Raw genomic sequence first — 15,000 nt, 5'->3', positions numbered from 1 at the left:
CAGGTCTGCTGCTGGTGGCTGAGATTCAGCTCGGTGCTGGGAAACAAATCGCTGTGTGAGAAACGCTTTCTCTGTCGTGTCCTAACAAGTCAGCAGTTTGTGAAACGCTCAGATCAACAACCGTGTTCAGTCATCTTTCTTCCCGATTATGATGCAAACCCGCAGAAGTGGTTTCACAGCCAGTGAACGTGGATCAGATCTGCTGTCCAAGTTTTAAAACGGGGATGAAAACTTTGAATTGATCAGAGTTGAAGTGATTTGAGTGAAAAGTTTTAATGGCTTTAGTGCTGAAACAAGTCTGAACTGTTCTGAAAGCTGCAGTGTGCTGAGAATGAGATAAAGAGATGTGATAAACATGTGTTCGGGAGTCGGGAAGCTGGTGGAGCGAGGCCAGAAAATCCCGATGTGTGTTTCAGGATGACGTGAAATCTGCCCGCAGCAGGAATCTGACGTCACTTCAGGAGAAACGCTGGTCCTTGGAAAGGCTGTGGAGCGCGTGGGAGACCGAGTGAGTCAGAGCTGCACAAACATGCTGTTATCCTTTAATCTCCTCTTTGTGCTGCTGCACTTTCTGTTTCAAGCAGCGCACACACATTCATAGACTTCCTGCCCCCCCCCCCGCGCTGTGATTACAGCCTGAGACCTGAAATCTGACCAAATCCTTTTCTGACTGAGTTTCTTGGTTTTCTATTTCTGTTGCATTTCATTTGAAATTCTTGCTTCACATTTCTGAGATGAAGGAAATATTTGTGTGCTGTTTTTATGGAGGAGTGTGTTTGCATGAGGGGGAGGGTCTTCATCACAGCGAGGGGAGGATAAACCAGTGTGTGTGTGTGTGTGTGTGTGTGTGTGTGTGTGTGTGTGTGTGTGTGTGTGTGTGTCAACATTATAAGGAATGTGTGCGCGTACAGTGGTTCAGACTCACTGAGGATGATGATGACAGGCTGTGGTTCCCCTGATGATTCCTGAGAACAGTCGTCTCTTCTCATCACGGATCCAGAAAATTCTTTTACATTCAAATCTTTAATAGAAGAAAAGAATCCATCGTGCACAGAAACTCGGTTTATAAGACAAACATCTCTCAAAGCTGAAAACCTGCTGCTGTTACAGTTTTTTACAGCCGCTAGGACACATTTCTCAATACTTAGGTCACTTTTGCAAAACTCTTCACACAATCCTCCTAACTGACCGTCAGCTTGGCAAAGCAGTTCATCTCACATTCAAAATGCACTACAACTACCAAAACACTTCATTCAGGTCTCAAATAAACTCATTCTTCCAGAACACTAGCAAAGGTTGACAGCCGACAAACACACTTTGTCACCCACAAAACAATGACCTAAAAAACACTAACAACATGTAGCATTACAGTGTTTTCTTGTGTAGAACAAGGACACATCTCTGTTTATAATTTCAATATATGTTACTGGAATGAATCAGACATCATGCAGAATTCGTCAATATTTGTTTCTGTATTTTTATTTTTTGCACTAAGTAATCCCAAAATACAAGAATTTGTATACACACCATCCACTGATGCACATACAATAGTAATGCTAATCTACTCGGTCTTCTCCATTTGGCCACAGGTTCTCATCCACATCACATCTTATGTCATCTAGGGCAACACACCTAGGAAAGAATCTTCTGGCTGCCAGAATTGAAGGAGTTGAAAGATTGAAGGAGTAACAGCTGTGTAGATGTTCATCTACAATGAGAATCAGCTGTGGCTGGTTAAACTGCATTTTTAGATTTAAAATATGTTTCAATAAAATATTGCTGTTGCATTTTGCTGTCTTTTTAAGTTTTGCATTGTGTTATTGTTTTGGCCATAAGTTTAACAGCTTTGAAAACAGTATGTAAGCACATGCAAAATGTCCTGTACGTACAAAGATTTTTGGCAGTTGTTGTGTCTGCGTGAGAAGATAATTCATGAAATTTGAGAGATGTAGTCATTGAATGCATTTTGTGCCAAAACAATGATAACTGGTCCTCAGTTTAGCCCACATAGACTTCTGTTGTGCTCACTGTGTGAGGAGTTTTGCAAAAGTGACCTAAGTATTGAGACATGTGTCCTAGCGTCTGTAAAAAACCGTAACAGAGGCTACGTCACCTCATCTAATGATGTGATCACAGAGCTGAACTGCAGCATTGCTACAGTTTGCTTTGCTATATTTGTCCTTTGAATCCACTTTATGACTTCAGATGTAATTTCACTTATTAAAACAAAGAAATATTTAAGCTGAGCAACGTACATGACAGAAGGATGAGATTCAGTGGCACCTCTCAGACATTTAGCACACGCTTATTTCCTTCATTTATTGTGATGACAAAACAAATAGTTGTGTTTCTAACAGCTGGTTATAAAATCGGACGTTCTCGGTGTCAGGTGGCTTTTGATGAACACAACAGAAGGAAAACGAAGGAGCTGTCTTGGCTTTTTGCTGGAGTGTGCGTCAGAGTGTGTTAACCACAGTCGCTGCCACCTCCCCGGTGTTCAGAAATAAACATAATAGCTGCGTTTTGTCGTCACTCGGTTCACACTAAAACCGCTCTGCTCTGTCTTGTTTCTGGCTGTTTCGTTCCCAAAAGGCTGAAAAGTCCACGCTGTGCGTTTGAAGCGTCCCACACTCTGTAATGTCCTCGCCAGCGTTTCCGCCATAAACCACTTGCTGCTCAGAACGAAGATCTGACCTCCCAACACCATAATTAATCTTATTTCAGTTGCAGAAACTTTCAGTACTTATCTGTGAAACACTAATAACTGTTACTGTTACATTTGTGACTGCATGTGATTTAAGTTTATTCACAGCTTTACATTTAACATGTTCAGGTTTTGTCATTTTACTGATGTTTCTTGTAAATAGAGCAGATATTTCACCGCGGCGCCCTGCAGCAGGACGGCTGCGTTACATCATCGTTACTTCCTGATGTTTCAGTGAAATGAAACTGAAATGTTTTATTGTGATTCTGGAAAAATAAAGTTCCAAATGTTTCATCAATAAACTCAGTTTTTTATCACAATGAAGAAGGAACGCCTCCTTAATGAAGATGTTATTATTTATTATTATTTATTATTATTTAACAGCGATCAGATATAGAAAAGACTGAGAACAGCAGAAGAACCTGTGTGGCTCAAACTGGCACGATGTTTAGATCCCATCAGCTCCTGAGTCGACAGGTTTGTGCAGTCAACAAATGAAGAGCCGACATCCTTACACGGACCGGAACCACCTACCGCCATTTCTCCGGTTTCTGATGCCTCGCGACGCTCGACTGACACGTGACGAGAAGAGACGACGAGGAATGTGAGCCTTCATCATCAGAGGAAACAGCCTGTCGTCATCATCCTCAGTGAGTCTGAACCACTGTAAGCTCACACATTCATTTCTCATAATGCTGACACACACACACACACACACACGAGTACACAAGTACACACATCCTGTACTTCAGCAGAGGTACAGACTCTCACGCACCACAAAGTTGAAGCACAGCTTCTTTAGTGTTCACTTTGAGCCTCAGGTGTGTGAACCTGCACGGCTCAGGTGTGGCAGCGTGGGCTAACACCGCAGCTGTAGCTAAAGGTTGCTTCAGCCCGTGTAAACATCCCACACGTGCTCAACCTGCCAACAATGGAAGCAGGTGAGCGGCTCTCACAGGGACAATCCTCAGTGCACAGTGAACGAGCCTGCTGTGGAATGTGGAAGTGGGAGTGTGGGAGGGAGAGTTTTCCATTTTCCCTCCGGCAGTAGGAAACATCCCAATAAGGACGGCAGGGCGGGTTCTTGCTGCTGACGCTGTGTGGGCGGGGCCTGCTGCCTGATTAAATGGAGCAGTGGTGATGAAGGCGAGCAGAGCTCCGACTGTGAGACAAACTGAAGGATGGCGATGCTGCTGCAGCCTCTGTGGACCTTCGTGCTGGGACACGCCCCCCTCCTGCGCTCGCCCTTCTTCCCCGTGCTCTTCTCGCTCTGCGTCTACCTGTCCTTCTGCCTGCCCTTCCTGCTGCTGGACGCGCTGTCCACCAGGTGGGCGTGGGTGCTCAGGTACAAGCTGCAGCCTCAGAGCTCCGTCAGCTGGTCGTCGGTGCGGCGCTGCCTGGCTCTGACGCTCTACAACCACCTGGTCTTCATCTTCCCGCTCACCGTGCTGCACTGGTACCTGAGGCCGGTGCACCTGACCGAGGAGGCCCCGCCCCTTCCGCGCCTGCTGGCTCAGGTGCTCGTGTGCCTGCTGCTCTTTGACTTCCAGAGCTTCGCCTGGCACCTGCTGCACCACCGAGTGCCCTGGCTCTACCGCACCTTCCACAAGGTGAGTCCCCGAGGACGATGGCGGTGGTGACGATGTCACGCCTTTGTTCTTCCTCCACCTCACGCTCTCTCTCCTCCTCCTGCAGGTGCACCACACCTACACCTCCACCTCCGCCCTCACCGCCGAGTACTCGGGCACCTGGGAGACCCTCAGCCTGGGCCTGTTCGCTGCCGCCAACCCCCTCCTGCTGGGCTGCCACCCGCTCACCGAGCTCGCCTTCTTCGTGGTCAACATCTGGCTGTCGGTGGAGGATCACTGCGGCTACGACCTGCCGTGGGCCACGCACCGCCTGGTGCCGCTGGGGCTGTACGGCGGGGCGCGCCACCACGACCTTCACCACCTCAAGTCCAAGTGCAACTTTGCGCCGTACTTCACCCACTGGGACCGCCTGGCCGGGACGCTGCAGACGCAGGACTGAGCCGCCGTCGATGGCGAGGAGCTGATGTAGAGACGTTTTCTATTTATTTATTTCTTCCTGTTTTTATTTATTATGCCACTTCTGAGCCCACCAATCACAGCGGGCTCTCCTCGACTCGCTGCTCCTCTCTGACGTAGAGACGGAGCAGTCGGAGCCACGAGAGCGCCGTGAGCCGTCGACGGCGTGAGCACGTTAACTGATACCGGACAGATGTGCCGATGAGGCAGCTGGCTGCGAGCGCGGGACAGACGAAAGTGAAACGAGGGACAGAGAAAGAGATAAGCTGGCGAGGAAGACGAGGAGTCGCGCCGCCGCTGAAGGAGAAGCGCGGCGTCAGAGGGAAACTGGAAAGTTTGATTCTGAACTGGGAAGTGAAAGTTTGAGCACTGAAGACAAAATGAAGCTAAAATAAAGTTTGTGAAGAGAAACACACAAGTCTGTTTCCTGTTTGTGTCCAAAACACACACACACACACACACACACACACACACACACACACACACACACACACACACACACACACACACACACCTGTGCGTCTGTGTGTGTGCGTCTGTGAGCTTCAGCAGGAGACAGATCGTTGGTGGAGACGATCTCTGAACGTCACGATTCAAACAGCATCTGTGAACATTCAGCAGGAATAAAGTTTATTGTTAATAATCACAATTATTCAGCACGTCGTCTGCAGAGACGCCGTCATGTTGTTTAAGTAAAAATGGAGGCAGAGCCTTCAGCTTTTAGGCCCCATCTCATCTTAATGACCTTATAGTACCATACCACCCCATTAGAGCACTTTTCAGGTGTGTTGCAACAGCCCTCGAGGGCTGGAGTTTGAGACCCCTGTCCAAGAGTATTTAAAAGTAGAATGGGAGGCAGAGCCTTCAGTTTTCAGGCCCCATCTTATCTTAATGACCTTGTAGTACCATATCACCCTATTAGAGCACTTCGCTCTCGCTCTGCAGGCCTACTTGTTGTTCCTAGAGTATTTAAAAGTAGAATGGGAGGCAGAGCCTTCAGTTTTCAGGCCCCTCTTCTGTGGAACCAGCTTCCAGTTTGGATTCAGGAGACAGACACTATCTCTACTTTCAAGATTAGGCTTCAAACTTTCCTTTTTGCTAAAGCATATAGTTAGGGCTGGACCAGGTGACCCTGAATCCTCCCTTAGTTATGCTGCAATAGGTGTAGGCTGCTGGGGGATTCCCATGATGCACTGGGTGTTTCTTCTTCACTCACTATGTGTTAATAGACCTCTCTGCATTGAATCATATCTGTTATTCTGTCTTTAAGTGACAACGTGACGAATCCTGCTTCCGGGCCCAAAGTAGTCTGCAGTTAACAGGGCATTTGTGTTTTTAACATGTTTTAATGCTTTGTATCTTGTTCTATTTGATCTAAAAAGCCCCTAAAAACAGTCAGTGATCACTGCCGGCCTCCCTCGGCTTTTATTACCAGTGTTCATTTTAAAGCTCAGTGTTTAAACCCTTATGATGTAACTGCAGCCCATGCAGCAGTATATTAATGACTAACCTCGTATTGTGGATGGATTATCTCAGTTGTTCTCCTGACTGAAGTTTGGTCCGTTTACAGCATCCTGCCATGCGATTACATTTGTCTCTAACCATCAGGAACCTTCACGTTAACTTTTATCGAGTGGAAAGAAGTTAGCGTTCATCCTCCAGCTTCACTGTTTATGCTAACATAGCTGTGTTGCTAGCAATCACGTAGCACATCATTATATAGCAGCTAGCCCAACTTCAGTAACCCTGCAAACGTCACTGCTGTTTAGTTTCTGTCTTCATTTATGTTGGAAGTGATAGCAGAGCTGTACGTTTGACTTTTTCAGAAATCTCTCAGTCAGAACATGCTACATTGTTTTTAGATAGAAGCTAACTTCCTGCTAATTTCTAACTCCGTTAAATGTCTTAAATTCCGTTTTCATGGATGCCTGGATGTTAAACTTAATTGTTACACCTGGTAAAGCAGCAACACTGATGATTTTATTACAGATGAAAGAATTTAGACAGTTTTTAACTCTCAGTGATGCCGCAGTGATCGTTTGATTTATGGACCTGCAGCAGAGTTTGAGCCCAGACACGGCTAATGACGTCAGACTTAAAGACCGGATTAATCTCCGTCTCTCTTCCACAGCATGTCTTTATCCTGTCTTCCTTCTCTCACCCCGACCGATGGCCCCGCCCCTCCCTGAGCCTGAATGAGGTGCGTGCAGAGAGCCGTCACTCAGACCTGATCTCTAAACATTTAAAGAGGATTTTTTTCAATCATATCAGGCCCTTGTTTCCCTGATATGATTCACCAATAAAGGAAGAGACAGGTAAGCGCAGGAATATGCTGCAGCATGAGTAATCGCACTGAACCGAGCGTGCTCCTCTGTGACCTGCATGTGTGTGACTATCAGCACAGCAAAGACCTGAAGGACAGACATCCTCTTCAGGCAGTGTGTTGTATGTTACAGTGTGACGGCTAAATTCACACTCGGGTACATAAACTAAACATAATCATTAACAGTTAAAACGGCTGGCTTTTTAAAACGATCTGAATCTCATTTCTCTGATGTCAGTAGCCCTCTTGTAGATCTCTAAGCTGTTATAAAGATAGTTTATACAAGAACAATGTTTCTACACACGGGAATTTGTGAGACTTGGGTTCAGTTTATTAATTTTACAGGACGTCTGTAGACACACAGCTCTGCAAAGTATCTCAGAATATTTCAGATGAATAAAAACCTGTGAAAAGTTTCTGCCAATAAAAAAGCCAAGTGTAAATCTCCCTGCTGGTGAACGTTTGTCACCGAGAGATCTTTGCTCAAATAATCGTTCCCGCTAAAAAGCAGGATAAAACCTTAGTTCATAATCAGCCTCGACAGCTCAGTCTGCTTAACACAGAGCTGCAGTCAGGCTGACGGTCACAGCTGCTTCTTGTGTTTCTGCGGTTCAGCTTTGGCGGCTCTCTCTAGCTTTATGTTGAAGAAACACAGCATGAGCACAATCAGAATCAACCACTGACCAACGAAGGAAGCCGAGCGTGGAGCCCAGTATCCACCGGCTATTCAGGCATTAATGGTTGATCTGTGCCTGTCTTTGTGACGCCTCACACCCGCAGGCTCACAGACAACAGGTGACCTGAAAACATCCTCGCACCGGACGACTCACAGCGCGACCTTCCTCAAGATGCTGCTTGAGCCAACCTATTAGAGCTCACCGTGTACACAAAGCTCCGTATCTGCAGAATACGTGGTCACAAGCAGCACTTACTGAACAACGTGGTTCATTTAGGAACCTGCAGCATCTTAACTGACAGTGGCACCATTTCAAACTGACATTGAGCTTGAACCTTGTAACACCACACGCTAGCTGACGTCAGCTTGTAACGTTACGTTAACTTGCTTTGAACTTTGCACAAATGAGGGTTCAATTAAAAAATAACATTAACGTGATATTATTAAAAACGTTAACAGCCTCCATGAAACCTCGTCTCCCGCCTCAAGAAGCAAACGTCCGCGCTCAGGTGTCTTGATGTCCACCATCATTGTACTCGTCCCAACACAGAAAAGCTGCGACTGGAACATGTTTGTCCTGCACCTGCTCGGGTCGCCACCAACACTCAGACTTTCAGGCTCTGAACAGAGAGCAAAGGGTGATTTAGCATCTGTGGTGACTAACGAGGCACCTCCGAGTCGTTTGTGTTTGCGCTCAGCTCACCGAGAATGTAAATCTGTTGGCAGCAGCACAGCTGAGAATGGAAACAGGCCAGGGGAGGGGTCAAAGTTCATCTGAGAGTCAGCTGGAGTCCGAGCATGCCGAGAGATCCTGAATCCTTCAGACAGGAACCCCGAGGACCACGACCACAGTGCACAGAAACACACATCACTCTATAAAAGTAGAAACTAATAGAAATACACTTCAGACTGCTGTGTGTGTGTGTGTGTGTGTGTGTGTGTGTGTGTGTGTGTGTGTGTGTGTGTGTGTGTGTGTGTGTGTGTGTCAGCAGCTGAAAGGAGGTCATTCTCTCGGTCTCTTTAAAGACCAGCTGCTGACAGTAAACACAGCTGCACTTCAGCACCTGCTGAACCAGGACCAGGACTGGGTCTCAAAGGGGTCACATGTAGTTTGTTAACGTGGTGAAAACAGCAAAAAGAGTTTGAGCTGAAGTCTGTCGCAGCGCTAACATCAGAAACGCGTGCCCACCGTGTCGAGTTTCCTTGGAGACGGAGGGTGAGGACAGGCAGGGTGTCGGGGAGGGCTGAGGTGTGAGTGAGACACTGTCAGCAAACAGCGTCTGACCTTTACAGCACGACCCTGGTCCATCCACTCAGAGGCCCAGGAACACCCTGGAGACATGTGGCTGAATAGCTGGAACAGCTGGAACAAACACGCAGTCACCAGTCCGCCACATCAAACATCAAGTACCATCAATATGTCTGCGTCGCTCAGCTCAATATTAAAAGGAGAGAAGAAACACTGAGGACAAGGCGGGTTGCACAGCAGCTTGCAGGTGCCGAGGCCCACCTGAACGCAGGACTCGCAGTAACAGAGCTCACTGTGAGTACGGCGTGCTGCCAATCAGCTCCGGCGCATCACAATCCAGGTGACCACTGCGCTCGGCCATCGCTCAAACACAGGTCTTGCCTCTTCTCTGCAGGTGTGCATGGACCTGCGTGGTCTAGCATCCACCCTTCAGTCGGACAGGCCACGCCCCTAATAATGCAAACTGAAGTCATGAAAAAGAAAATGCTTCAGCCTTATCTGGCAGAAATTATTTATTATTTAACCCTTTAAGACCTACCAGAGAACCAAGTCCGCCAGAGCTTATATTATATGTTTACATGCTGTGGAGCCATTTTTGGGAGCATTTCAAGTTGCTATACATCAATACAACCATTACAGCGTAAATTTTAATAATATGTCTGCATTAAGTGCATAGTAATTACATAAATTGCAAAAAAGTGCAATAAACTACAAAAAATTTGAAAATCGTTTTTGTTTTTTTACATATATTTCTAGTTAGAGAAATTTAAGAGGCTCATCCCTCAAAACTGTAAATACAAAAAAGTTGCACAAAATAGTTTCCTACCACAGGAAATTTATTTTGAGTGTCTTCATAGTTTTATTTTTGAAATACACCAATTTCTATACACTGCAGGAAAAACGAAAATAAATATTATAGTGCAAATTTGCAAAAAAGCAGCATCTGCATCAAAATAAACTATTTCCAGCAGTGCAATATGAGTCCTCAGCATCCCAGAAACGACACAGAAAGTCATAAAAACACCAGTATAGGCTCATGAGGCCCTGATGGTAAAAAACTACATTTCCATGAAAATGATGTCACTTCCGGTTTCGGACAGGTCATGGCGGACATGCGATAGTTTGTGCTGATGGACGTAGGAAGTGTTACGAACAGCTGATCAGATCGGCAAAGCTGTTTCTGGAATATTATGTTTTAGTTCCTGCAAGTGCTTTTTATGCAGTTTTTGCAAAGCTATATGTGGAAGGAAACCGTGACCGAGGACAAGCTGATGGCATAAGATGTAAGTACAACTCCTCCGGTTTCATATGCAAAAAAAATTATTGCGCTAGCTTACGTGGTTGCAGAGCTACCAGGATTTAAAAATAGTTACGCAAAACGGAGCATGCCCGCTCTGACCGGTTTTAAAGGGTTAATTATTATTTTAATTTTGGTTTATATCCCAGCTGTTAACGTGGAGGGGGCGGGGCTTATGAGGCATACCGCCAGCAGCCTGCAGGGGGCGATGCACGTTTCATTCATTCATCATTGTAACTGCAAGAGGAGTTGCTCTTCAACCCCAATCACAGTGAAAGTAGGACTTTCACTGAGTAATCTGATTACTCTGGCTGTGTAATCAGATTACTCTGGCTGTGTAATCAGATTACTCTGGCTGTGTAATCTGATTACACTGGCCGTGTGATCTCCAGGAGCCCTCGGCGCTCCTCTCTCTCTGAGGAATGCAGTGAATGATGGGAGAAAGTCCGGGGGCACCACCAGCCGTGTGATTGGCTGCTTCCCTCGAGGCCTGCCCTATAAGGACTGAAGCAGGGGAGAGTGGGGGAGGCGCGGGGGGAGAGAGGAGACGGGAGGGGGCTCAGAGCCTTGTTTGGGATGGAGGGATGGATGGAGGAGGTGGAGGCTTGATAAACTCAGTCGCAGCTCTGCAGACTCTCACTTCTGTCCTGCCCCCGCCCCCACATCCCAGCAGGCCCTGCACCACCACGGTAAGACCTCCACCACCTCTTCTTCCTCACCTGGCTGCCTGTGTGTAAGTGTGATGAAGCTGCCGTTCCTCCTCTCTGCTCCTCTGCTCTGACACTTTAAAAATGTTGCAGCTCCTTCTCTGTCTTTACTTCGCCTCGTCTACCTCTTTTATTTTCTCTACAGTTCCATGATTTCACCTCCTCCATCACCTCCCAGTTTCTTCTCGCAGCTCACCTCCTCCAGCACCTCCTCGCTCTCCTCCTTTCTGCTCTTTCTCATGTAAAACTGTGTAAAAGCTATGGAACCTTTTTCACCTCCTCTCCGTTCATTAAGCCTCTCCTCCACCTCCTCTGTGTCCTTCTCTGCTGTGCTCCTCGTGGTTGTAGTGAACAGTGAGAAAGTGGCACCTTTCACCTCCTCTCTCCTCCTCCTGTTGCTCCTCGCGTGTTTTTCCATGTTTCAGGTCGTTGGAACTTTGGTGTTTCTCGTGTGTGTAAAATTGGACTTTTTCTGACTGAAGTTTGGTTCAAACTGAAACTTTTTAATTGAACATTGATCAGATTAAATCCTCATTGAGCTCTGCAAAGCTTCAATCCACTGATCTCCGATCAGCTTTAAATGAATAAGAGAAACCTGTGGACCATTCCAGCCAGCAGGGGGCAGTGACTCCCCCCACAGAGTGAAATTGGTGAAAACTAAAAATACATGAAACATTTCTCATGCTTCAGATGTCCCAGAGAAATTTGAAGAACATAAAGAAAAAAAATCAAATGTAGGCTGAAAAATATATATTTAAAAACTGAAATATTGATTAAATACAAAAAGAAAATCAAATATTAACTTGTACTTGAACACAGGTATGGGGAGTGTGTCTGTGTTTTCCATATCATTTCTGAATTTAGTTTTTTGGCACAAACAGGCCTCCGTAGCCTCGTGTGAGGACGAGTGATGTCTTTACTTTTGCCTCTCAGCCGTGTGTGTTTAAAGTTTGAACACACACGGCCTCGTGTGTTTACAGCACACCTGCGGCAGCACAGAGACGTGAAAACACAGTTTTTATGATTTTAGCTAAAGATCAAAGCAGATTTTTTTTCCTTAAAACTTTTTCTACAAATTGAAGAAAGGGAAAGACGTGAAACACACACATGTAGTTGTAGCTGTAAAACCTGTCAGGGCGGTGCAGCAGCGCCCCCTGCTGCTCACAGCCAGTTTGAAATCTGCAGAAAAAATGTTTCATGGTTTAAAAGGTAAATTTGAAAGGTTTGTGTTTCATGCAGCGTGCAGCTGTGCTCGCCTCTGCATTAAACATCTGGATGACAGTTAGATGAAATCAGCTGATGCTGCAGGTTTAGTTTGGAGTTTATGCCACAGATGTCGAGCGAAGCTGGCAGGCAGGACTGAGGGCAAACTGAGCCCACGAGCTCTGCTGGAGGGAAAATCAGAAATATTCGATTCCCAGATTCATGACTAAATATGGACAGATGTGAGGTGAGGAGGCGAGGAGACGATGAGGGACACATGGGGAGGGGAGGGAGGCAGAGAGAGCACAGGGAGGGAGAGAGGGCGAGCGAGCATACCAAACACAGGCAGGACTCTGCTTCATGTCCTAATTAGGAAGTTTTCCCAGAGTGCCTCATGTTTGGGGGGGTGCTGCAGCTGGATGATGTGAGGTCCTCGGGCAGGTTTCCCTCTGTGCGGACGATCCATTTTAACCTCACTGCTTCAACAGGAGCGTCTTCTTACCTGCTGAAGGTCATGTCAGCTCACTGCGCCATCTTGTGGTGGAGTGCGGTACTGCAGGGACCTTCAGCCCGGCTCTGTGTGACCTTCAATACGATGTGTCGAAGTTGCCTTTCCCTGCTCACTTCCTGCTGAAGCTTACAAACTGTCTCCAAAAGCACAAATGAACAAAAATGTCGAGTGGTTGGATCTCCGTCAGAGCCGTGAGCCCTCACAGGCCGCCGCGGCGCCAAGAGCTCAAACAGAATAATGTTGGGATGTGACACATGTGGATGGTTTGAGTGGCGAGCGCTCACACACGCCTGCCGATGATAAGTAATTGAACCTGCGTCTTCTTCTGCCTGCAGTGTGACTCGGTGTCGTAGTGTCGTTGCTCGTCTACAGCGCCCCCTGCAGTCATGTGTGATGACGAGGAGAGCACCGCTCTGGTGTGCGATAACGGATCCGGTCTCTGCAAAGCCGGATTTGCCGGAGACGACGCTCCCAGAGCCGTCTTTCCCTCCATCGTGGGCCGGCCCCGGCACCAGGTACAAACACACACACACACACACACACACACACACAGGGACATATGCATACAAATGCACAGAAACAAACACACACACACAGAAACAGACACACACACATGCATATACAGATAGACAGACACACACATACACACGCACATCCAGTTACAAATGTCGGGATTATGACAGTAATATATTATTGAAGAATCAGGGGACAGTGAGGTTAGTGGGCACAGGTGAGTACCAGACAGTAAACTGAGCGCGCTCTGTGTGGTGCAGGGAGTGATGGTGGGCATGGGGCAGAAGGACAGCTACGTGGGTGACGAGGCTCAGAGTAAGAGAGGAATCCTGACCCTGAAGTACCCCATCGAACACGGCATCATCACTAACTGGGACGACATGGAGAAGGTGTGTCTCACACACACACACACACACACACATGGACGCGCGCAAACACACACACACACACACACACACACACCTGTGTGACTGCTGCTCTGCTCTCTGATTGGTCAGATCTGGCACCACTCGTTCTACAACGAGCTGCGAGTGGCTCCAGAGGAACATCCCACCCTGCTGACTGAGGCGCCACTCAACCCCAAAGCTAACAGGGAGAAGATGACACAGGTACTACACTCTACTACATGTACCACAGTAATGCAGTACTATAGTATAGTGCTCTACATGTACTGATAATATATATATATATATATATATATATATATATATATATATATATATATATATACATATATATATATAATGTATTGCAGTATGAAAGTATTGCAGTATGAAAGTACACTACAGTACAACAAACAACAAGATGAAGCAGGTATCCCACAGACTGTAGATAAGAAATGGACATCATGACATCATCACCCATTAATTTTTTCAAAGTCAGATTTTAAATCTTAAGTTTATGGGTACTGCCGTAGTGGGTTTTTGCTTCAGGAAGTGAACATATTTGGTCAGCGGGTGGAATGCTGAAAGTTATAAGCTAATGCTAGTTTTCTTGGCTATCAGTCTGTATCCACACACTGTACAGGTTTATCACACAGATGCAGATACCTGCTAATCAGTAACATACACTCAGCAAACTGGATCTAAGCCTCCTGGGATTATCTGTTAGTACAGTGACCTTACAGCAGCCATGTTACTGGTCACATTACATCATTTAAAATGCTCCAAAAAGCTCCACCAGCACAACACTGGGTCCAGAGGCCCAGTTCATGGACTCCAATTAGCTGAGGCAAAGCCTAGCAGCCTAGCAGCTACAGCCACCTGTGTCACTATCCACCTGTCAGCCAAAGTAACCACGCCCCTAATAACGCAAACTTAATATGATTTAAAAACAGATGTTAAGAAGGGCAAATTATCTACAGAGACCAAACAGTTTGTGCATCAGGCTTTAAAAATGTTTATTTTTGGTGTAAAGTTTCACCGTGGAAGTCTGTGGGGGGCTGACGCACTGCTGCCTCTGCTGGATGCTAAAGGAACTGCAGGTTTTGGATTCTTCTGTCTGTTCCTGGAGGAACACAGATTGATGGTTAACACTAAATATTTCCACAATTTTTTTGTTTTCAGATCATGTTCGAGACCTTCAACGTTCCTGCCATGTATGTGGCCATCCAGGCCGTCCTATCACTGTACGCCTCAGGACGTACCACAGGTTGGACCACACCTCCTACTTTCTCCTTAATCACAATCTCATCTTATTTTTGGTGCTTTACTCCTGGTCAAAAGCACCTCCAAGGTTCCTCACAGTGTTACTGGAGGCCAACTTAATGCCAT

General features: G+C 46.5%; 3 protein-coding genes across 3 annotated transcripts in view; 2 read left to right on the top strand and 1 right to left on the bottom strand.

Moving 5' to 3' along the window:
• The window catches only part of LOC120722904 (interferon-induced protein with tetratricopeptide repeats 5-like), a 16,590-nt gene extending 16,291 nt beyond the window's left edge, over positions 1-299 (bottom strand). The window contains exon 1 of the mRNA XM_040014087.1: positions 295-299. The gene's annotated coding sequence lies outside the window, so the exon portion shown is untranslated. The remainder of the gene's footprint in view (positions 1-294) is intronic.
• Positions 300-3,016: 2,717 nt separating this feature from the next.
• Positions 3,017-5,167, top strand: LOC120722921 (cholesterol 25-hydroxylase-like protein). The gene is made up of 2 exons (XM_040014118.1): positions 3,017-4,314; positions 4,400-5,167. Exons 1-2 carry the CDS (start codon positions 3,886-3,888, stop codon positions 4,730-4,732), a joined length of 762 nt encoding a protein of 253 aa, XP_039870052.1. The 5' UTR covers positions 3,017-3,885; the 3' UTR covers positions 4,733-5,167.
• A 5,685-nt stretch (positions 5,168-10,852) lies between these two features.
• Positions 10,853-15,000, top strand: part of acta2 (actin alpha 2, smooth muscle) — a 10,595-nt gene continuing 6,447 nt past the window's right edge. The window contains exons 1-5 of the mRNA XM_040014100.1: positions 10,853-10,983; positions 13,051-13,230; positions 13,489-13,617; positions 13,726-13,836; positions 14,794-14,878. Of these exons, the coding sequence (XP_039870034.1) occupies positions 13,102-13,230; positions 13,489-13,617; positions 13,726-13,836; positions 14,794-14,878 (454 nt within the window). The 5' untranslated portion in view covers positions 10,853-10,983; positions 13,051-13,101. The remainder of the gene's footprint in view (positions 10,984-13,050; positions 13,231-13,488; positions 13,618-13,725; positions 13,837-14,793; positions 14,879-15,000) is intronic.

This window comes from Simochromis diagramma, unplaced genomic scaffold, assembly GCF_900408965.1.
Source record: "Simochromis diagramma unplaced genomic scaffold, fSimDia1.1 OVJJ01000669.1, whole genome shotgun sequence".
Taxonomy (NCBI): Eukaryota; Metazoa; Chordata; class Actinopteri; order Cichliformes; family Cichlidae; genus Simochromis; species Simochromis diagramma.
Note: the sequence above shows the minus strand (reverse complement) of the source record. Positions and strands in the feature narration are given on the sequence as shown.